This window comes from Panulirus ornatus, chromosome 62, assembly GCF_036320965.1.
Source record: "Panulirus ornatus isolate Po-2019 chromosome 62, ASM3632096v1, whole genome shotgun sequence".
Classification (NCBI taxonomy): Eukaryota; Metazoa; Arthropoda; class Malacostraca; order Decapoda; family Palinuridae; genus Panulirus; species Panulirus ornatus.
Genome location: NC_092285.1, coordinates 14,921,606 through 14,944,746, shown reverse-complemented (window position 1 = coordinate 14,944,746; position 23,141 = coordinate 14,921,606). Strand labels below are relative to the sequence as shown.

General features: G+C 47.9%; 1 protein-coding gene across 1 annotated transcript in view; it reads left to right on the top strand.

The window, feature by feature from the left end:
• uex (metal transporter uex) overlaps window positions 1-23,141 on the top strand; it is a 244,164-nt gene that overhangs the window by 31,176 nt on the left and 189,847 nt on the right. The window contains exons 2-6 of the mRNA XM_071656143.1: window positions 4,169-5,414; window positions 6,319-6,498; window positions 7,393-7,699; window positions 7,886-7,986; window positions 8,636-8,707. Coding sequence (XP_071512244.1) covers window positions 4,169-5,414; window positions 6,319-6,498; window positions 7,393-7,699; window positions 7,886-7,986; window positions 8,636-8,707 — 1,906 coding nt within the window. The remainder of the gene's footprint in view (window positions 1-4,168; window positions 5,415-6,318; window positions 6,499-7,392; window positions 7,700-7,885; window positions 7,987-8,635; window positions 8,708-23,141) is intronic.

Here is a 23,141-nt window from a genome sequence, read left to right as displayed (position 1 = left end):
GTGTGTGTGTGGGAGGGAGCAGATGACCCACGGTGGTTGTGTGTGTGTGTGTGGGAGGGAGCAGATGACCCACGGTGGTTGTGTGTGTGTGTGTGTGTGGGAGGGAGCAGATGACCCGTGGGAGGGAGCAGATGACCCACGGTGGTTGTGTGTGTGAGTGTGTGGGAGGGAGCAGATGACCCACGGTGGTTGTGTGTGTGTGTGTGGGAGGGAGCAGATGACCCACGGTGGTTGTGTGTGTGTGTATGGGAGGGAGCAGATGACCCACGGTGGTTGTGTGTGTGTGTGTGTGTGTGGGAGGGAGGAGATGACCCACGGTGGTTGTGTGTGTGTGGGAGGGAGGAGATGACCCACGGTGGTTGTGTGTGTGTGTGTGTGTGTGGGAGGGAGGAGATGACCCACGGTGGTTGTGTGTGTGTGTGTGTGTGTGGGAGGGAGGAGATGACCCAATGTGGTTGTGTGTGTGCGTGTGTGGGAGGGAGCAGATGACCCACGGTGGTTGTGTGTGTGTGTGTGTGGGAGGGAAATGACCCACGGTGGTTGTGTGTGTGTGTGTGTGTGTGGGAGGGAGCAGATGACCCACGGTGGTTGTGTGTGTGTGTGTGTGTGTGTGTGTGTGTGGGAGGGAGATGACCCACGGTGGTTGTGTGTGTGTGTGTGTGGGAGGGAGCAGATGACCCACGGTGGTTGTGTGTGTGTGTGTGTGTGCGTGTGTGGGAGGGAGATGACCCACGGTGGTTGTGTGTGTGTGTGTGTGTGTGGGAGGGAGCAGATGACCCACGGTGGTTGTGTGTGTGTGTGTGTGTGTGGGAGGGAGCAGATGACCTACGGTGGTTGTGTGTGTGTGTGTGTGGGAGGGAGCAGATGACCCACGGTGGTTGTGTGTGTGTGTGTGTGTGGGAGGGAACAGATGACCCACGGTGGTTGTGTGTGTGTGTGTGTGTGTGTGGGAGGGAGCAGATGACCCACGGTGGTTGTGTGTGTGTGTGTGTGGGAGGGAGCAGATGACCCACGGTGGTTGTGTGTGTGTGTGTGTGTGTGTGGGAGGGAGCAGATGACCTACGGTGGTTGTGTGTGTGTGGGGAGGGGGGGCGCTTTCAGTGGTGCTGAGGTGTTGTGACCGGGCAAGACTAGTAGTTGACCGGTATTACGTAGTGTGCCTGAGGGCGGCCTTACGATCCTTGATCACGAAGATACAACCCATGAATGATGGCGTGACCTTTGATCTGACCTTAAGGATATGATAAGAGGTCAAGTTATGGCACATAAGTGTGGTGTGGTGCCGGCCCTCCTGCTCCACGGTTACTGAGATATGCCACCCAAGTTGTCCAGTCGGTCCACAAGATGACTGTTAGCGTGGAGTGGCGGGAGGTTCGTCCGGCTTCCATTCCCGCCCACCATCTCGTGGTGGGCTGGCCGCAAGAGCTCCACCGGCCCACCTCACACGATGGCCTGGCTGGTGGCTGCTGGAAGTGACCTACGTTGATGGGCTAATGGGAGCCCCATAACCAGCCCACCTTCGGTTGTTGGCTGGTGTATGGGCCCTGCATCTTCCTCGCGTGGAGCGTGGACACTGTGCGCTGCACCATGGAGCATGGACACTGTGCGCTGCACCACGGAGCGTGGACACTGTGCGCTGCACCACGGAGCGTGGACACTGTGCGCTGCACCACGGAGCATGGACACTGCGCTGCACCACGGAGCGTGGACACTATGCGCTGCACCACGGAGCGTGGACACTGTGCGCTGCACCACGGAACATGGACACTGTGCGCTGCACCACGGAGCGTGGACACTGTGCGCTGCACCAGGGAGCATGGACACTGTACGCTGCACCACGGAACATGGACACTGTGCGCTGCACCACGGAGCATGGACACTGTGCGCTGCACCACGGAGCGTGGACACTGTGCGCTGCACCACGGAGCGTGGACACTGCGCTGCACCACGGAGAATGGACTCTGCGCTGCACCACGGAGCGTGGACTCGTGCGCTGCACCACGGAGCATGGACACTGTGCGTGCACCAAGGAGCGTGGACACTGTCCGCTGCACCACAGAGCGTGGACTCTGCGCTGCACCACGGAGCGTGGACACTGTGCGCTGCACCACGGAGCGTGGACTCTTTGCGCTGCACCACGGAGCGTGGACTCTGCGCTGCACCACGGAGCATGGACACTGTGCGTGCACCAAGGAGCGTGGATGCTGTGCGTTGCACCACGGAGCGTGGACACTGTGCGCTCACCAAGGAGCGTGGACACTGTGCGCTGCACCACGGAGCGTGGACTCTGCGCTGCACCACGGAGCGTGGACACTGTGCGCTGCACCACGGAGCGTGGACTCTTTGCGCTTCACCACGGAGCGTGGACTCTGTGCTGCACCACGGAGCGTGGACTCTGCGCTGCACCACGGAGCGTGGACTCTTTGCGCTGCACCACGGAGCGTGGACTCTTTGCGCTGCACCACGAAGCGTGGACTCTTTGCGCTGCACCACGGAGCGTGGACTCTTTGCGCTGCACCACGGAGAGTGGACTCTGCGCTGCACCACGGAGCATGGACACTTTGCGCTGCACCACGGAGCGTGGACTCTGTGCTGCACCACGGAGCGTGGACGCTGTGCGCTGCACCACGGAGCGTGGACTCTTTGCGCTGCACCACGGAGCGTGGACTCTTTGCGCTGCTCCACGGAGCGTGGACTCTTTGCGCTGCACCACGGAGCGTGGACTCTTTGCGCTGCACCACGGAGCATGGACTCTTTGCGCTGCACCACGGAGCATGGACACTGTGCGCTGCACCACGGAGCATGGACAGTGTGCGCTGCACCACGGAGCGTGGACTCTGCGCTGCACCACGGAGCGTGGACACTGTGCGCTGCACCACGGAGCGTGGACTCTTTGCGCTGCACCACGGAGCGTGGACTCTGTGCTGCACCACGGAGCGTGGACTCTGCGCTGCACCACGGAGCGTGGACTCTTTGCGCTGCACCACGGAGCGTGGACTCTGCGCTGCACCACGGAGCGTGGACTCTTTGCGCTGCACCACGGAGCGTGGACTCTGCGCTGCACCACGGAGCGTGGACTCTTTGCGCTGCACCACGGAGCGTGGACTCTGCGCTGCACCACGGAGCGTGGACACTGTGCGCTGCACCACGGAGCGTGGACTCTGCGCTGCACCACGGAGCGTGGACTCTTTGCGCTGCACCACGGAGCGTGGAATCTTTGCGCTGCACCACGGAGCGTGGACTCTGCGCTGCACCACGGAGCGTGGACTCTGCGCTGCACCACGGAGCGTGGACTCTTTGCGCTGTAACATATGAAGGCGTGTTGGCCACCATCATGAGGTCACTGTAGTACATAGTTATTGGTACAAGTTCTTATCCAGGTCAGAACTTGATTGGAAAAAAAATGTGCAATAAATGTGAGTGGGCTAGCAAGTGTGAGGAGATAAAAGTAAGCCTAAATTAAAGAAATATTTTCTTATGTGAAGACGTGTTGGGGTGCAGCGCCAAATGCTTTTTTGATGTCCATTGCCAGTAGTAATGTGCAGGAGGGGGAATGTGGTTGGTTGAATCCGTCAAGGATATGTTGTGTGAGGTCAGTGTAGAGTGTTTGGATCTGAAATAATGTTATGTGGGCGAGAGTAGGACGTTTTGTTTGATTCTCTTAAGGATCATTTTATGACAGATTTTCGATACTGAGGATAGAAGCGATAGAGGAAGGTTGTTGGAGGAGGGAGTTGGGTCGTTTAGTGGGCTTTATAATTGGCTAGTTTTCAGCTATTAGGGATATTGTCAGGTGCCTACTGATCCACAGTTTATGTAGGAATTAAATTTGTTGTCAGTGTGTGAATCAGGAGAGTTCTGTAAGGTGTTAACCGTATTGCTTTTGTCAGTGGGAGTGAACGGCGGATGGCCAGTTAGTTCTTGATGGATTTCGTTCATGTCTTCATACTTATGTTACAACTTGAGGAGCTACGTTTGTTAACGTCGTTATCATATCAGACAAGTTTGACCGGCCTTCAGGCTGGTCGTGTGGCAAGCACAGTATTACGTTGTGTCATCAATCTTGACGATCTTCTGCTTACTTGGTCTGATGGGGTACAGGTGAGTGATCGACTTTGTGATGTTTTTCATCTAAGTTTATTCATCATAGTTTTTCTTTTTCTTTCAGCCTGCGAAGTGCAGGGAGGCCTCCACCTGCTGGTGCGCCACCAGAGGCGGCCTCCCGCGGTCTGGATGGCAATGTCTCAGCTTCCGACCGGATCTCTCCCGCCGAAGGTGACATTGATGACAGAATCGGGTCTCAGGAGGCAGTGGAACATGTGGGTGTACACAGTGAGAGTGAGGTGGCGGTGAGGACCACGACCTTTAGTTATATAGAAGCGGAGGAGGATGGGGGGACCACGACGGTAGGGGGCCACCCCGTCAGCCGGATCCCAACCCTCCGAAGCCACTTGATGAGAGAGTCTGAGGAAGCTCTCCTTAGTCTCCAGAACAACCAGTCTAAGGTTGAAGGAAATTCCACTAAAAGTAATACAGAGGAACCTTATGTAGAGGGAACTACAAACTATGTAGAAGGAGTTACAGAGTATGTAGAGGGAAGTACAGAGGGAATACTAACTGGAACCAGTGAGGGTGACATGGGTGAACATGGGAGCAGGTTGTCCCCTGATGTTATGTTTGGGGACATGCCTAGCCCAGAGGCAAGTAGTGACGTCTCCAGAACTAGTGACACGGAGGAAACAGATCCTCGCAAAATATTGAGTGATGAAGCAAGAACTAGTAGTGGTAGAGCTGGAGTGAGGGCAAGTGATACATTTGTGGACAGAGATAAGGAAGCGGTAGAATTATCCGACGTAATGATGAATCTCATGAACGATCAAGTGATAACGGACGTCCAATCTGCCCCTGGCAGCCTCCAGTCTGGCCACGCCCCTGGCAGCCTCCAGTCTGGCCACGCCCCTGGCAGCCTCCAGTCTGGCCACGCCCCTGGCAGCCTCCAGTCTGGCCACGCCCCTGGCAGCCTCCAGTCTGGCCACGCCCCTGGCAGCCTCCAGTCTGGCCACGCCCCTGGCAGTCTCCAGTCTGACCACGCCCCTGGCAGCCTCCAGTCTGGTGATATCTCTGAAAGCCCCGATTCACCAAGGGTGGCCGCCAGTAGCGATGACTCGACCAGCGAGGGTACATTGCCCACAGGACCTCAGTATGACGGGCTGATCAAAGTGATTGGTCTAAGGGTAGAGGCGCATGGCAAGGGCATTGAGTACGAAGGCCTCTCCGGCAGCGTCCTCTCCAATACAGAGGCTAAGGTGCGCTTCTTTGGTGAGGGCATCACGCTCTCAACCCAAGTCCTCTTCACGGCCTACGACTCTGGCGTTGGCACCACCTGCGGCGCCCACACCACGAAAGCCTTCAAGGTTAGTTCTCGACCCCTCCAGCACGGGCATGTCTCACTTGGATGTAATTTTTGTTTTCATAAACTGTGTTTACTTCCCGGAACACTAGCGATAGTTGTTTATTCCCCAAGTAGCAGCGCATTATACACAAATGTAGCCACGTCATTTATGTTGTGCTTATTACCATGCTAATCATGTCAGTTGGACCCTTGCTTGGATCACGTCTAAGTGTACAATGTTTGGTGTGGTTGCTTTTTGTAGATATTTTTGAATATGTGTAGGAGTAAGTCGGCTGTGCTCCAGACACCATTCATCTCTCCAGCACTGAAAACCCCAACTCAACCTGCCACAGAACACGTAATACTGATGACTTAACTGAGTAGTAGCTCTTTTTAATTGCCTTCTGCTCACGTTACTCAAACACACACATGACACTTAACCTGCGTTCTTGACCGATGGATGTGGCTGGCTTCATGAGCGACGTGGGGGCTCCATGAAAGGATTTTGTGGGGGCAGGAAGGTAAGGTACGTGTCGACGGAGTGGCTTCCAGCCATCCAAACATTTCACAGATGACGTTTTAGCAGTTGTATCAACAGTCAAGCATTGTGTTGGGACCGTCATTATTGGATGGTTGGTCAGAATCTTTTAGGAATTATTTATCATCATAAAATTATGTTTTCTACTTGTTTTTTTCTTCGTGTCAATGTGCTTCACCATACATGTACTCTGTGTTTCATCATGTCACTGTGCTTCACCATAAGTGTACTCTCTGTTTCATCATATAGATACCATAGCACAATAGTAATCCTCAGTTGTCTAGTTGCTATTTTTTGCTTACCTTTATTTGATGACTCGAGAGCCTTGTTGGCGGAGTTGTGTGGCTTGACTCACGTCATGATCGGAGATGTTTTGTTTACATGACAGATGACGGAGGTGGGCGAGGGCTGGGCGACAGCGACCATCAGGCTGCCGTCCATGACATCGGAGCAGAAACGATGGTATCTGTGTGTCCGGTCCACTGAGGGAGACCAGGCTTACCACCAGGGCAGTGATCCTTGGCTCACCATGATGTCATACAACTTGCTGTTGCCACTGTGGCTGCAGGTGAGTACCTCCCGGCTCACCATGACGTCATACAACTTACTTCTGTCAGGTAAGATACCCCTCCCTTCCCCTCCTGGCTACCCATCAACACTACACCCTTCTGTTTCTGCTCAGGTTACACATAAAGTATTATTCTGCTGATCATGAACTGCTGCACTACCTTACAGCCGCTCTGGCCATAGGCAAGGTGCTCTTGCCTCATATTGGTTTCTTTCTTGCCTGTGCAACAGAGACTGTTCCCTCCGTGTGTCTGTTATTGTACATGATGTTGCAGTGAGGATCACAGGTGAAGCTTCCTGTGCCTTAACTTGTCCTGGTACATTGTGTTTCTATTACTGTAGCAGCAGAGAAGGCCTCCCTTGGTCCTGCTTTACGCCGCCGCTGTTCGGGTTGTAGATAAAGTAATGCTCTGGACTTTTGATAATGTGACGTGTGATTCACTTGGCTCCTCTGCAGTTTGTTTCAACTTCTCAGACCACCGTATGTTGTTCCCCTGTAATATCCTTCTGTTGCTCTGGTTACCTGTAAGGTGATAGGTTCAAACGTTTCCTGACCTTTTTTGCTTCTGTTGCTGCCATGACTTAAGTCAGACCATCTTATATAGTAACCTCGTTTGTGTCGTCTATGAGAAATGATGAAAGAAATGATACTTTCCTTGGGTCTCCTTGTGAACGTAAGTTACCTAACCATATTCTTATAAACATTCATGAGAATGTAAGGAACACCATTTTTTTATTATTTTTTCTCGGCATGAATGTTATTCATACATTTTTCGATGGATGTTTTCTGTCATAATTACGCTCTCCATCACTGTTTAGAAATTATCAGGATTTCTGGAAATATTAAGTTTTGATGTTTGTTAAGAAGAGGATGAAGTGACGTGTATTTCTGCAGGTATGTTTCATCATTGTTTTGCTGGTGTTGTCGGGTCTGTTCTCTGGCCTCAACCTGGGCTTGATGGCTCTGGATAAGACGGAGCTGAAGATCGTGTCGAACACAGGCTCGCCAGAAGAGCAGCGCTATGCCCGTGCCATCGAGCCAGTGCGGCGGCATGGCAACTTCCTACTGTGTACGCTCCTCCTTGGCAACGTCCTGGTCAACTCTTCACTGACCATCCTGCTGGACGAGCTTTCTTCTGGCCTCATCGCCGTCATCGGCTCCACGATCGGCATCGTCATATTTGGCGAGATCATTCCACAAGGTGAGTCCTCTGGTGTCGTCCAGGAGGTCCATGTTTTCATGAACATCATTATAAAGTTTGCAGTAAAATACAACTGTTGAATCTCTCTTCATGTTGGTGTTTTTCCATGGGGGCTGTAGCTTGGGTAGTATGAATTAACTTTTATTCCTTGTGAGTTAACAAGTTTCACATGTCACTCGTGTCCAGCTATCTGCTCTCGTCATGGACTTGCAATCGGGGCAAGGACGGTGTGGCTGGTGAGGGTCTTCATGGTCATCACAGGAGTTGTATCATACCCCATATCTAAGGTGTGTAGCCTACTTACTGGTTGACCATGCCATGTAGTGCGATCTTGTGGCTTTTGCCTCAAACGCTAGAGATAATATGGAGTTCTTCAGTGCTCAGGAATCATAATGAAATGCTCCTTGGTTTCTCTTAAAAGGATATTTTCTGAAACAAAAGAAGTAAAGATTGAGTAGATGTATATTTTCATGAATTCATTATTTCACTGTATTTGGGGAGTACATTTATAAATTCATAATTCATTATCCAATTACAAAGTTGCCTCTCATAACGTCTACTGGTCTCACAGAGGTATTACAGTAGGAGACAACTTCATAATTTCTCAGAAAATATGATAGTTGAACACTTACACGAGGTGTATACTTGAGATGCATTCTCTCATGAGGTATGTTATTATACTTATATTACAACTGTACTCTGATTGGTTACAGGGCTGTAGCCAGCCAATTTGATCTCTCGCTTGTTTACATGAGAAATGCATTGTTTCTGAACTACAGCTTTGTGACCCTCAGATAGTTTGTGTTTCTGTTCCGTAAGAGAATGCTACAAAGGAGATCAGGTTATAAAGGAGAACAGTTGTATAAATGTTATGTAGGAGAACAGTTGTAAAAAGTTTAAATGTCGAATTGAATATAGTTCCTTTTGCTTTTACAGATTCTAGATCTTGTCCTTGGAGAGGAAATTGGCAATACGTACGATCGGGAACGTCTTAAAGAGCTCATTAAGGTAGGCAAGGAAATATCATATCATTTGTGGCTAGCTGGCTAGGGGCAGGATCGTCATGTTAAGGATAGAACGAATTCCTGCCAACCTCTGCTGTGCGGATCCTGAGAGAAGGGAGTCAGGCCAGACTTGTCAGTGCTGCGCCGAGAGCCTGCAGTAGACTTTAGAGTTGGAAGTCATTATGATTTAAGGTAAAACAAAAATCTTATGTACTTCAGCTTAGAACTTAGTTTTGCTGGTAGAAAGATCCACAATAGACTTTGGTATGGGAAGACCCACACCCGCGGTGCATTTTATGGAAGGAAGACCCACGTCTTCTAAGGTATGATGAACCAACGTGCATTTTAGGCTATGGAGACTGACAGTAGGGAGCCTAAATGTACGGCCATGATGAGTCGGTGTGCCTCTGGCTGCAGGAGCTGTGGCCCACCTTAGCATTCTGTCGTGGATCTTCCGGAAGAATGTCAGGAAAAAGGAAAGCTATAGTGTTGTGCAGTATCAGTGGCGCCCTAAGCTAGGCTGTTGGATAAAGTTAACGGTTCTTCCTTGCACATTTGACCTAAATGATTTATGTTTTAATGAGACAGTTTCATTATGTAAATAACATTCATAATGTAAATAGAAATGTGGTAAGTTGATTTTTGATGTTACCAGTATTAGTTTGTAACGAATATAACTGTAATGTTACCGTTATTAGTTTGTAATGAATATAACTCTGTTACCGTTATTAGTTTGTAACGAATATAACTAATGTTACCGTTATTAGTTTGTAATGAATATAACTCTGTTACCGTTATTAGTTTGTAACGAATATAACTGTAATGTTACCGTTATTAGTTTGTAATGAATATAACTATGTAAATGACCTTTGTTGGGTATTTACGTTGGTATCATTGTTGATGAGTTTGGCCAGACTTTGTGTCCTGACCAGCTGTCTGGTACGACATTGAAATTGTTTATTGAAGACTGTCTTATGTTTAAGATGTATCATAAGCTAAGCTTACCTCGTCAAGCGTGATACATAACAGCAAGTAAGATCGTCCTTTGGATTATCTTCAGTATATACTGTAGTGGATAGTAGGTGGGAGCCGTCCACTGGTAATAACAGGGTGACACATGTGTGTGAGGTTCGTTGTTCTTGCTTCGTGTTGCATGCGGATCCAGTTGCCGGCTGGACGTGGTAACCAAACCTGCCTGCTGGACGTGTTGTTGTCTTCGCTTGCCCCTTATTTGTAAGTAATGTTCTCAACTTCTTACATCGTATTGTGTACTGCCGGACGAGCACTAACCACGGGGACGAGCTGAGATGCGTTGGAATATCCTACCGTTCGTTCTGCCGGAGATGTGTTCATGCTTTTTGTTTGTGTCCGAGTTAGACTGAATGTGGTCAGGTCCCCTTGTGGTGGGGTTTCATTTGGTGATTGTGCGTCCATATGCTGAAGAATGACGCGCTCCACGGCGGTGTGCCGTTTAATGCGTATGATGTTTAATGAGTTTATCTTAATACCAATGAAGGAGCGGCAGGAACGCCATCCATCCCTACAACTTAGACTAAGGTGTGTTAAATGTGATCCTGCCAGGCCACTGTCTCTCACCCACCCACCCACACGATAACACTGACGACCATGGCCACTGGTTCTTAACCCAGAAATAACAGCCGTTGACCTGACGACCTCACAACACTTGATTGTGGCGCCAGACGACCTCACAACATCTTGGTTGTGGCACCTCACAACACCTTGGTTGTGGCACCTGACGACCTCACAACACCTTGGTTGTGGCACCTGACGACCTCACAACACCTTGGTTGTGGCACCTGACGACCTCACAACACCTTGGTTGTGGCACCTGACGACCTCACAACACCTTGGTTGTGGCACCTGACGACCTCACAACACCTTGGTTGTGGCACCTGACGACCTCACAACACCTTGGTTGTGGCACCTGCCGACCTCACAACACCTTGGTTGTGGCACCTGACGACTTCACAACACCTTGGTTGTGGCACCTGACGACCTCACCACACCTTGGTTGTGGCACCTCACAACACCTTGGTTGTGGCACCTGACGACCTCACAACACCTTGGTTGTGGCACCTGACGACCTCACCACACCTTGGTTGTGGCACCTGACGACCTCACAACACCTTGGTTGTGGCACCTCACAACACCTTGGTTGTGGCACCTCACAACACCTTGGTTGTGGCACCTGACGACCTCACAACACCTTGGTTGTGGCACCTCACAACACCTTGGTTGTGGCACCTCACAACACCTTGGTTGTGGCACCTGACGACCTCACAACACCTTGGTTGTGGCACCTGACGACTTCACAACACCTTGGTTGTGGCACCTGACGACCTCACAACACCTTGGTTGTGGCACCTGACGACCCCACAACACCTTGGTTGTGGCACCTCACAACACCTTGGTTGTGGCACCTCACAACACCTTGGTTGTGGCACCTCACAACACCTTGGTTGTGGCACCTCACCACACCTTTGTTGTGGCACCTCACAACACCTTGGTTGTGGCACCTCACCACACCTTGGTTGTGGCACCTGACGACCTCACAACACCTTGGTTGTGGCACCTCACAACACCTTGGTTGTGGCACCTCACAACACCTTGGTTGTGGCACCTCACAACACCTTGGTTGTGGCACCTGACCATGAGTCAGCAATTAACGTGATGGATGTTGGTGATGGAAGTAGTAGTTGTGACGTCACCCCTTCGTAGTTCTTAACCCCTTGAGCACAACTGGACGATCCACAGGTCGTGTTAACATTCAAGGGTCGTAACGTCGTGTTCACATGTCAGGTACACGTGCCAGGGACGTAACATTACGATACCTCATGCATGAGGCAGATGAACTCATAAGATTAGCAAGTACACATCGCGGGAGATCCTGCATGAGTGTGAACTAGATTGTCCCCAGGTGGTACCTGGTAGAGCAGGAGGAGGCTGTAGCACTCACGAGGGTAATAATACCGATCACTGTCTCATAATGTTTAGAGTATTGAAACCTGTGGAACTACCAGTACCCGTATAGAACAACCAATAACTACAACCACCCGTATAGAACAACCAGGAACCACCAGCACCCGTATAGAACAACCAGGAACCACCAGCACCCGTATAGCATAACCAGGAACCACCAGCACCCGTATAGAACAACCAGGAACCACCAGCACCCGTATAGATTCGGAACATCAGTGACTACCAGCAACCGTATAGAAAAACCTCAGGAACTATCAACACCGTATAGAACAACCTCAGTAATTACCAACAACCGTATAGAACAACCTCAGTAACGACTAGCAGCTGCAACCATCACCCGTATAGAACAGCCTCAGGAACTGCCAGCCGCCCCACTTGCCACTAAAAAGATACCTCTCAACTTCATGTTTTTACCGGATCGTCTGAACCTTTCAGGTTTGTTGCGTAAGCTTCCACGGCCGGTTTTTCCACCGCACATTCTCCCAACAACTCCACCCAAACCTACTGAAGCGAGCATGAAACAAACAGAAGCTACTTACCTCTTGGTGTTGCAGGCTGTACGTAAAGTGTGACTCGTTCATCGGGTCAGAAGAGGCCTTCTCCTCTGGGCCGCTGGCCCAGTAGGCTGGTCGCCATGGGCTGCTGGCTCTCCGGATATATTAATCTTGGTATTCACCATGGACTCCTGTCCAGCACACAACAGGGCTCGCTGGAATAGGTGCAGATTAAGGCATGGAAGGTTCTCTTGCATCTCTCCTCCATCTTCCAGAAGGCTCCTAGCACTGTGGTCATCCCGACGACCTAACCATCACCTGGAGCTCATCAACATTGCGGGAGGAAGGTGCTACACCATCGCCCATCACATCCCTCAACACCCAGCTAACAACTACTCTGGGCTTCACCAACCTTGTACAGGCAGCATTATAAATTATGCTGCCGCTAGCGGCTTTGTGTATCGTGTGTGTGTGTATATATATATATATATATATATATATTTATTTTTCTTTTTTTTTGCTTTGTCGCTGTCTCCCGCGTTTGCGAGGTAGCGCAAGGAAACAGACGAAAGAAATGGCCCAACCCACCCCCATACACATGTATATACATACGTCCACACACGCAAATATACATACCTACACAGCTTTCCATGGTTTACCCCAGACGCTTCACATGCCCTGATTCAATCCACTGACAGCACGTCAACCCCCGGTATACCACATCGATCCAATTCACTCTATTCCTTGCCATCCTTTCACCCTCCTGCATGTTCAGGCCCCGATCACACAAAATCTTTTTCACTCCATCTTTCCACCTCCAGTTTGGTCTCCCACTTCTCCTCGTTCCCTCCACCTCTGACACATATATCCTCTTGGTCAATCTTTCCTCACTCATTCTCTCCATGTGCCCAAACCATTTCAAAGCACCCTCTTCTGCTCTCTCAACCACGCTCTTTTTATTTCCACACATCTCTCTTACCCTTACGTTACTTATTCGATCAAACCACCTCACACCACACATTGTCCTCAAACATCTCATTTCCAGCACATCCATCATCCTGCGCACAACTCTATCCATAGCCCACGCTTCGCAACCATACAACAGAGAAGAGGTAGTAAAAGCTTTGCGGAAGATGAAAGCCGGCAAGGCAGCAGGTTTGGATGGTATTGCAGTGGAATTTATTAAAAAAGGGGGTGACTGTATTGTTGACTGGTTGGTAAGGTTATTTGATGTATGTATGACTCATGGTGAGGTGCCTGAGGATTGGCGGAATGCGTGCATAGTGCCATTGTACAAAGGCAAAGGGGATAAGAGTGAGTGCTCAAATTACAGAGGTATAAGTTTGTTGAGTATTCCTGGCAAATTATATGGGAGGGTATTGATTGAGAGGGTGAAGGCATGTACAGAGCATCAGATTGGGGAAGAGCAGTGTGGTTTCAGAAGTGGTAGAGGATGTGTGGATCAGGTGTTTGCTTTGAAGAATGTATGTGAGAAATACTTAGAAAAGCAAATGGATTTGTATGTAGCATTTATGGATCTGGAGAAGGCATATGATAGAGTTGATAGAGATGCTCTGTGGAAGGTATTAAGAATATATGGTGTGGGAGGCAAGTTGTTAGAAGCAGTGAAAAGTTTTTATCGAGGATGTAAGGCATGTGTACGTGTAGGAAGAGAGGAAAGTGATTGGTTCTCAGTGAATGTAGGTTTGCGGCAGGGGTGTGTGATGTCTCCATGGTTGTTTAATTTGTTTATGGATGGGGTTGTTAGGGAGGTGAATGCAAGAGTTTTGGAAAGAGGGGCAAGTATGAAGTCTGTCGGGGATGAGAGAGCTTGGGAAGTGAGTCAGTTGTTGTTCGCTGATGATACAGCGCTGGTGGCTGATTCATGTGAGAAACTGCAGAAGCTGGTGACTGAGTTTGGTAAAGTGTGTGAAAGAAGAAAGTTAAGAGTAAATGTGAATAAGAGCAAGGTTATTAGGTACAGTAGGGTTGAGGGTCAAGTCAATTGGGAGGTGAGTTTGAATGGAGAAAAACTGGAGGAAGTAAAGTGTTTTAGATATCTGGGAGTGGATCTGGCAGCGGATGGAACCATGGAAGTGGAAGTGGATCATAGGGTGGGGGAGGGGGCGAAAATTCTGGGAGCCTTGAAGAATGTGTGGAAGTCGAGAACATTATCTCGGAAAGCAAAAATGGGTATGTTTGAAGGAATAGTGGTTCCAACAATGTTGTATGGTTGCGAGGCGTGGACTATGGATAGAGTTGTGCGCAGGAGGATGGATGTGCTGGAAATGAGATGTTTGAGGACAATGTGTAGTGTAAGGTGGTTTGATCGAGTAAGTAACGTAAGGGTAAGAGAGATGTGTGGAAATAAAAAGAGCGTGGTTGAGAGAGCAGAAGAGGGTGTTTTGAAATGGTTTGGTCACATGGAGAGAATGAGTGAGGAAAGATTGACCAAGAGGATATACGTGTCGGATGTGGAGGGAACGAGGAGAAGAGGGAGACCAAATTGGAGGTGGAAAGATGGAATGAAAAAGATTTTGTGTGATCGGGGCCTGAACATGCAGGAGGGTGAAAGGAGGGCAAGGAATAGAGTGAATTGGAGCGATGTGGTATACCGGGGTTGACGTGCTCTCAGTGGATTGAATCAAGGCATGTGAAGCGTCTGGGGTAATCCATGGAAAGCTGTGTAGGTATGTATATTTGCGTGTGTGGACGTATGTATATACATGTGTATGGGGGTGGTTTGGGCCATTTCTTTCGTATGTTTCCTTGCGCTACCTCGCAAGCGCGGGAGACAGCGACAAAGCAAAAAAAAAAAAAAAAAAAAAAAAAAGAAAATATATATATATATATATATATATATATATATATATATATATATATATATATATATATATATATATATGTATATGTTAAGGTCGATTCTTGGCGCAAATCTTTAACTTTTTGTAAAGTGATCTCTTATGAATGTTTCCTTTTTTCACAGTGGAAATGTTGCGGATTGTGGCCACATCACTGACCACCTAACAATCCATATGATTTACCTATGCAGTGGGCTACAGCGTTACTAGTCCTTATGTATATTTAAGCCTTAGTTCTGCATACACTCACACTTAACACGTCTCATCCCGACCATTGTCATATTGGACGACAGCCTCTCGAAATGTTTTTTGCAACCATTTGACGCCTGTGACAACTGTCAGGAGGGCATACTTGGATTTGTCTCTGACTGTTATGTGTACCGATTTTGGGCGGGATTAATGGAATATTTGGGCTTAAGGCTCGTCATCTGCCAGGGTAGTTACAGTCACTAGTTGAAATTTACCAACATCTTCAGTGTTAAATATGAGTCCGGTACCATTCTCCCAGCTTAGTTATGGACTGACTAATCGCAGAAACCGAAAACACTGCAAAATTGCATCCGCTACGATTCAACCCAAAATTCATTGTGAGGTGTTTGTCCGTATGACAGTATATCAGATAAGGATATTTTTGCAAAGCATCGTAGGATAAGGCAGCCAAACTCTCAGAAGACACAAGAATTCCTTGATAACTTTCACTGTCGGCAACACCAGAAGCTTCTGTCTTGTACAACCCTCTTGACCTACGTCCCTGGCGGGCCGGGCCTCCTAAGAGCGGCCTAAACAAGTATCTCGTCCATAACTGGCCTCAAGAGAGACGGGTAAGAGACAGCGTCAGATGTGCCAGACTGATGATAATAATCCACTCCACGTTAACAGGTGGATGTGTGGCGTCCGACTGACGAGAGAACTGTGACGGTGTGGGTGTTATCTGCTGGGTGTGTGGCTCTTCACACCCTCCCACCCCTGACATATGGTCTGGCTAGAGTAACGCCACGGTAAGAACGGCTCATTAACCCGTAAGCAAACTGCTCTTTGGTGATGTTGTCCTCATTCTCTGGCCGGTTACCTTCCAGTGTAGACTTGTTAAACAACTTCATGTGGCGCGATGAACCTCGTCCACCACAAACAGATTCAACATTTTTCAAACTTCACATATATTATATCGGTAACCAGTCAAGCTTTATGTGACATAAGTCACCATTATTGCTAATATTACCATCTTTGGCTAACTCGTAGTAAACCATCCAAGAACGCATCTGGATCTTGAGCCTCACTCTCCGTCGTGCATCGCCTGTAGCTGGAGGTCCCTTAGTAATCTATTATTGTTATATTTGTGATCTGTATTATTATTGTTATTATTATTATTATTATTATTATTATTATTATTATTATTATTATTATTATTATTGTCATTTTATACGGTTACGAGATGTAAGGGACCTCTCGTTATAGTGGTGTTGTGTGGCGTCAAGAGTGGAGGCTGTTAAAGTTGTGTGGTGGGAGCACCAGCTCCAGATGGTCATTTTATCACTCCTGCTCTCATTGCTCTGTCGTCCCCCAGCTGCAGCCCTGGCGTCTAGTCATCCTTCCCATGCTGCCCTTTCATTCCCATCTGACATCATTCTGCTGCTTCAGTGTCACCATGTCTGTTCGCTATGGATCCATCAGGTTGAGGGTAGGGCAGAGCGTCATCGGGTTGTGATGTGAGGCTGGCTGGCTGGTTTCATGCTCCACAATGTCTTGGGCTGTGCTGTGGAGGGAGGGAGGAAGCCCTGCAGTGTGGCTGTCAGCCTGCCTCACGTGTTTGTTACTGGAGAGTAACCTGTGAGGCAGGCACTTGGGGCCGCCCTCGCTCTGGCTCTTGTGAGAGTGTATGATCCTGGCGGGGTCGAGTGCAACGTAGGAGCGGTTGGCTAAGGTTAGCATAGATTTCGAGGTGCCATACCAGAGGTAGATACTCTCGTCATATGTTGTTGTTCTTCCACGTCTGTTATCCTACTACTGTTGTTCTTCCACCACTGTTGATGTGCTACTGTTCGACCACAGTTAACCTGTTACTGTTATTCATCCACCACTGTTAGCCTGCTTGTTGTTCATCTATCACAGTTAACCTGCTACTGTTATTCTTTCACCAGTGTTATCCTGCTACTGTGGTCCGTCTGTCACAGTTAACTTGGTACTGGTCTCCTTCTACCGCAGTTAAGCTGCGGGAGGAACCCACCTATGCTGTGCCTGGGGCGGGAGGAACCCACCTATGCTGTGCCTGGGGCGGGAGGAACCCACCCATCATATACGTAAGGCTTCTGTCCTGAATCTTAAGTGGATGAGGATGAGCCTTAGTCTAGGGTCATGTTGTTATTGTCGTAGATTTTGTTCTACATGTTATTGTCTACAGTCATGTGTTGGATCTTGGATTGTGAGGTTGTTGTCTATTTTTGTAGTTTGTCGCTGGTGTTTGATACGGTTCATGTCTTGAGCCCAGTGTTAAGTAAGGGACTGAGGAGGTTATCTTTTGTGGGGACGTTGGGCATCACAGACGGAGGTTTTCCTCTTATGGGAGCCACATGGTAAATACACTGCTCAAGTGTAGGTTGAGCTGATTCAGCACAATATAGTAGTTAACAGCTGATATAACAGACAGATTTAGGAAGCGGTTAGCTGACATTGTGGGGTGAGAAACATTTCAGGCGGCGGCAACGGGAACTGTCTGATTACCTCTCCTCACACACACACACACACACACACACACACACACACTCGCACAACACACACAGAGTGATCACTGCCTCAGTAATGCACATAAGGAATTTGCCGCTAACGGAGTGGCATCGTGAGGCCGGGAAGGTGGCCACCCCCCTGGAGGTACGACAGGTGAGGCCAGAATGTTGCCTAGTCTCTCAGGAGGTGAGGAGGACTGGGAGGTAGCCATCCCCCTAGAGGTGTGACAGTTGAGGATTAGGCCAGAGAGGGGCCTAGTCTCATAAGAGGTAAGGAGGTGGCCAGCCTCTCTCTGGAGGTGCGGGAAGGGACGTGAGAGGGAATATACTCGCCAACATTCCATGTGAACCATACTTCATATCCTGGCACCACGAGAGCTGTCTGTCACCCTTCCGGCGTTTCCTGAGCATCATGTCTTCTAACATTTGTTACCGACGATCTTCCTCTCTTCTCTATTTATATCGCATTTCATCTTTGTTCCATCACTTATTTGTTCTCCGTTGCATCGCGTCCTTCCTTTCGTATGTACACCTTGCCTCCTTGTATAAACAACGTGTTGTGTTGTCTCTACGGCGTATTCTAATCTGCTGAATGTATGCAGCATTCCCTGCTTGACCATCTCCCTCCATTTGTGGACTCCATCCTGTCACTTGTCCAGTGCAGACATTTCCTGCCATTGCTCGGCTCGTCACACGCCATTGTCTTCTCGTGGAGCAGCAAGTAGAGGTCTTGTGGCAACGTAGGAACCCAGCCTCTTGTGGGGTAGTGGAGAGTAAGGAAGCAACTGTGTCCTGCCAGTAGGTCAGAGTGAGACTGCTGTGGATGTACTGAAGTTTTCAGTCTTCATTCCTGCGGTTAGTACCGTCCTGCTAACCTGAGGAATACTAGTACGACGTACCGTCGTGGTCAGGGGTTGTACCGTCGTGCTCAGAGGTCGTACCTCTATGCTCGAGGGCCGTACCATCATGCTCAGGAGGTTAACGAGCACGATATTATAGGCCAGCGGTGGCCACCGATCACGATCCTCTGCCGTCTTTTGTCTATGGCCGTCCGTCCTCCATCACTGTTGGTAAGCAGTGTGAGGCAAGTACTATATCTATAGTGATCCAGGTATTGGAGTCAGTCAGGTAATGATTGAGGTTCCTTCACCATACTTCAAGTGGCTATCTTCTGTTGGCAACATCTTGAACCTGAATGATATATACAGCTGATCTAATATTTGGAGAAGAGAAAATTTTCACTCGTGGCTACAACATGGGATGTAGACAGGCAGAAGAGTGAACAATCAAACTTGTACTTTAGTAGACATTTTATGTAACAGGTTGCTTATGCGAGGTGGTAGGCGACCAGTGTCATTCCTGAAGCAACACCATCCAGGACAGAGAGAACATGATTAAGACCATGTTGGTTGTCATCGTTCTCAACTGATTAGTCGAAGTTTGAAAGCTGAACCTGACTCATATAGCTGGTTTTTAATGTTATACTCAGTCACAGCGGGTGTGTGAACTGCATTGTGTAAACGGCATTGATTTGCTGTGAATATGCAGGGAATATGGAAAGTGTTATCAAGCAGATCTGAAAACGCAAGCCAATGCCCTTCGTCATGTTGAGTAACAGCCATGCTTCACCAACATCCGTACACGTGACGCCAGCAGGAACATCACCGTAACACATGTACGTATGTGCCTCAACCCGGGGCTGTGTATGCTGCGAGTTGTCTCAACATCTTGAACACCTTGAGGAGGTGTTCATGAATGTTCGACCGTTGATTAATACTGTATGTTGGCGGCCTTAATGTCCCTGGCTGTCGATAGGCCTAGATTGTAAATAACCCTCCAGCCATGAGCGTTCCAGTGGCACACTTCACCAGCCCACAGCACATGTGGCACATGTCCTGATGGTGTCCATCCTGTACTCCGTGTTGCCACTGGCTTGTGCACCCCGACCATCTTGGGATAATACATTTCTTATATTGATCATAAATGTCGACTTGAAGGAAGAAAGGTGTTCAGATTTATTTTTTTCTGCCTGACTATTTGCAATGTGCGGTGCTCGTTCAGGAGTAATGGCCAAGTAGCAGTTGGTAGTTACGTAATACATGCAACATCACATACACCTCTTATATGTTGGTAGAGGAGTCGGGTTGCCAGCCGTCGGTCGACCCAGCATCGAATGGTTTACGAAGCTGCTGCTTCCTGGCCCCGCCCAAGTCATCCTCAACTCAGCTGTGCACATGTAGAACGCCAGGGCCAGCCGACGGTTAGGTTGGGGCGAGATCAGAAACCAGATTCCTTTTTACTTTGTGATGGCGACAACAACACTAAGTTACAGTCAATATATCCTTACCTTACAAATGTTGACCCTCACCCCAGCCTTCTTGACATTGAAAATAGCATCTGAAAATGTTTTCTGTAGGTAATTCCTCATATTGTCATGTTAAACTAAAAAGTGTGATCAGTATACACTGTGTGCATTCTCGAGGTGTAAAGATGAGTATTCTGGCGAAACTTGCTGCGTATATTAAATGTCATTTAGTTGTATAAAGTTAACAAGATTACTTTATAGAGTACAAGTTAAACATGATATTCATTTACGTAAGCTGGAGGCTGTAATAAGTAAGGAAGCTTATTAGGGTTTACCGTGACCACGAAATTATGGACTGCGATGATTATCAGTTAGTAAGGCATGTCATTGTAAAAATAGTGATAATTAAGTTAGATGCTGAACTGCAAAGATGCTGGGTTAATAAACGGGTTGGCCATTGTGACAATAAGAGTGTTTACGCTGTTAACTTTACTCGCAACTATTTACCTTACCGCCACCATTGTCAGGAAAGGATTTATGTAACAGTATTGTCATATCTCTGTTGATCAATCTGAAATGATATAGGTACTTGATGCACAACCTCATCTCGATGAATGGATTACGCTTTAATTAAGCAAGCTTTTCAGATGGTAACACGTTGTTACCGCTGGGCGCGGCGCATGTCATCCATCATTCATGCACTTCCGATTACACAGGTCTGAGTGGATGGCCACCCGCCATTCCCTGCGCAGAGCTCAGGTCGGAAGCGCCTCAGGAGGCCAGAGGGTTCTCATCGATTTCCTGCAGCACGCTGGTTAAGCGGGGTCGCTGGCATGACGAGAAGGTCCTACCAACATTTCCTATCGTGCTTGGGTGATGACGTAGGATAGTGTTTACATGATAGTATTCCTGCCGTAGTTGGTCATTTCAGCTTTAGGCTTGTCATATACCAAGGTCATTAAGGCTATAGAATGTTAGGTCAAAAAGGGCCTCGCGGAAAAAGCACACATCAGATGTTGAAAATGATTGGAAGAGGTATTGTTACCATGGAAATTACCCTTATTATTATTATTATTTTATTATTATTATTATTAGTATTATTACTATTATTAATTTTTATTCTTATATGATATTCATTGATGTTAATGAAGTCTTAATATATGAAGTAATTTTGTGAAGATAATTATCAAAGCCAGTATTTGTTTGAAGACGAATACGGTAAAACGAAATAATTTTCCTGAAAATTCGTTTAAGCATATACATAGAAACGGAGACACGTGGGGAGTGCTCATCCTCTTCGAAGGCTTAGATTGTGGTGTCCAAATGTGTGTGGATGTAACCAAGATGAGGAAAGAGGAGAGATAGGTAGTATGTATGAGGAAAGAAACCTGATGTTCTGGCTTTAGAGTGAAACTAAGCTCAAGGGTAAAGGGGAAGAATGGTTTGGAAACTTCTAGGGAGCAAAGTTAGAGGTTGGTGAGAGTACAAGATCTAAGGAAAGAGTATCATTACTCCTGGAGCAAAAGTTATGGGAATGTGTGTGTGATTCATGGGCTGGATGTGTTTTTGAAATTTTGAAGAATAATCTTTTTAAGGAAGCAGCATTGGATGTCATTTAAAGTTGCATGATTAAAATCAACCACTTTTCAAATCTATTGTACATTTATCACCTTTAGAAATTCTGAGATCGCTTTGTATTTGAAAGTCGCTTTATATACTTGCTTGATTTAGTTTTGTATAAAGCTAGAATGGTTCTGGAGTGTTCGAAGTAAATCATGTGTACAAATATTTATGCATTCTTAGGTTGGGACAGGTTCGTATTTATCCCTTTGCTGTTATATTCTGGAAATTATAACTTCTGATAACTGTCTATGTAAAGTATTATGTAAATGTAAAGATTATTTTGATTTCAGTTTTTTCTTTTAAGAACGCTTAAGGATACACATGAGAACTTTCAAAATGCATGTACGAGTTTTGAATGATAAAATAGACCGAGCGAGAGATCGCGACTCAGTGTAGTAACGTACATGTGTTGGCCTTTCGTTACCCTGGTATTGGTATTGTATTGAGGTGTGAGGTCACAGGTACTGGTCATAGCCTCACATGGTCACCATACATGGGTGCCTCAGCTCTGGCCCGTCCAAGCTACTGGACACTAGAAAAGTTGCAGATGTTTGCTTCCCGACAGCTTGGCGGCTGGCCTCGAGCGACGTAATTTTGGGGGATGAACGTTACGGTGTGAGGCTAACATGTGACTCAGGTGTGATAATGCTAAAGTGATTGAGCTGGGTAGTGTAGGAGGTTGGATTATCTTGGGGTTGGTTGTCTGTTTGTTGTATTTTCGGTATAATAAACTTGCTTGCTCCTCTTGGATAGATATTACAGTATTGTGCATGTACAAGTACAGGCACGCACTTACAAATCGGCTATTTGCTTTGTGTATTGTTGCATTGGCAGTAATATGTGGTCTACCTTAAAGAAGGCTGCCTTGTCGTTTGTTTCTGTTAGGTAGGTAGGTATGGGCTCGTCTGGTCGGGGTGTGTTATGCTTCAGGTGAGGGCGGCTCCTACCACTGATGACGTTACCTGGCTGACCTTTGAGGGTGTAGAGGACGACCTTGACCTCTCGCTCCGCACCTTCCTAACCAGACCCTGACAGGTCTGGGTCGCGCACCTTTAGTCTGATATTTAGGGTTAAGAGCTACGTTTTATTTGTGCTGTGAGTTGGTTTATCCCGGTGGTAACTAGTTGTCCGGATGTGAGGAGGTATGTATGTAAACATGTTCTGCTGGTCCCGTGACCTGCGCTGCAGTGAAGAGGTATGTCTCTTTGTTGCGTTAATTTTACCTCGTCTGTTATAGTAATCTTGAAGCAGTTCTCGTGTGGTGGGGTTTGTGTCGAGATTCGCGAGTATTCGCATGTTTGTCTGTGTGTGGTACCAGAGTGGAGAGACTTGGGTTACAGGGAAAGGGCAGAGACTTTAAATTTGCCCACCTTGGAAGAAAGAAGAGTGAAGTGTGACCTGATCAAAACCATGATCAGTGAGCAGGTCTTCAAGA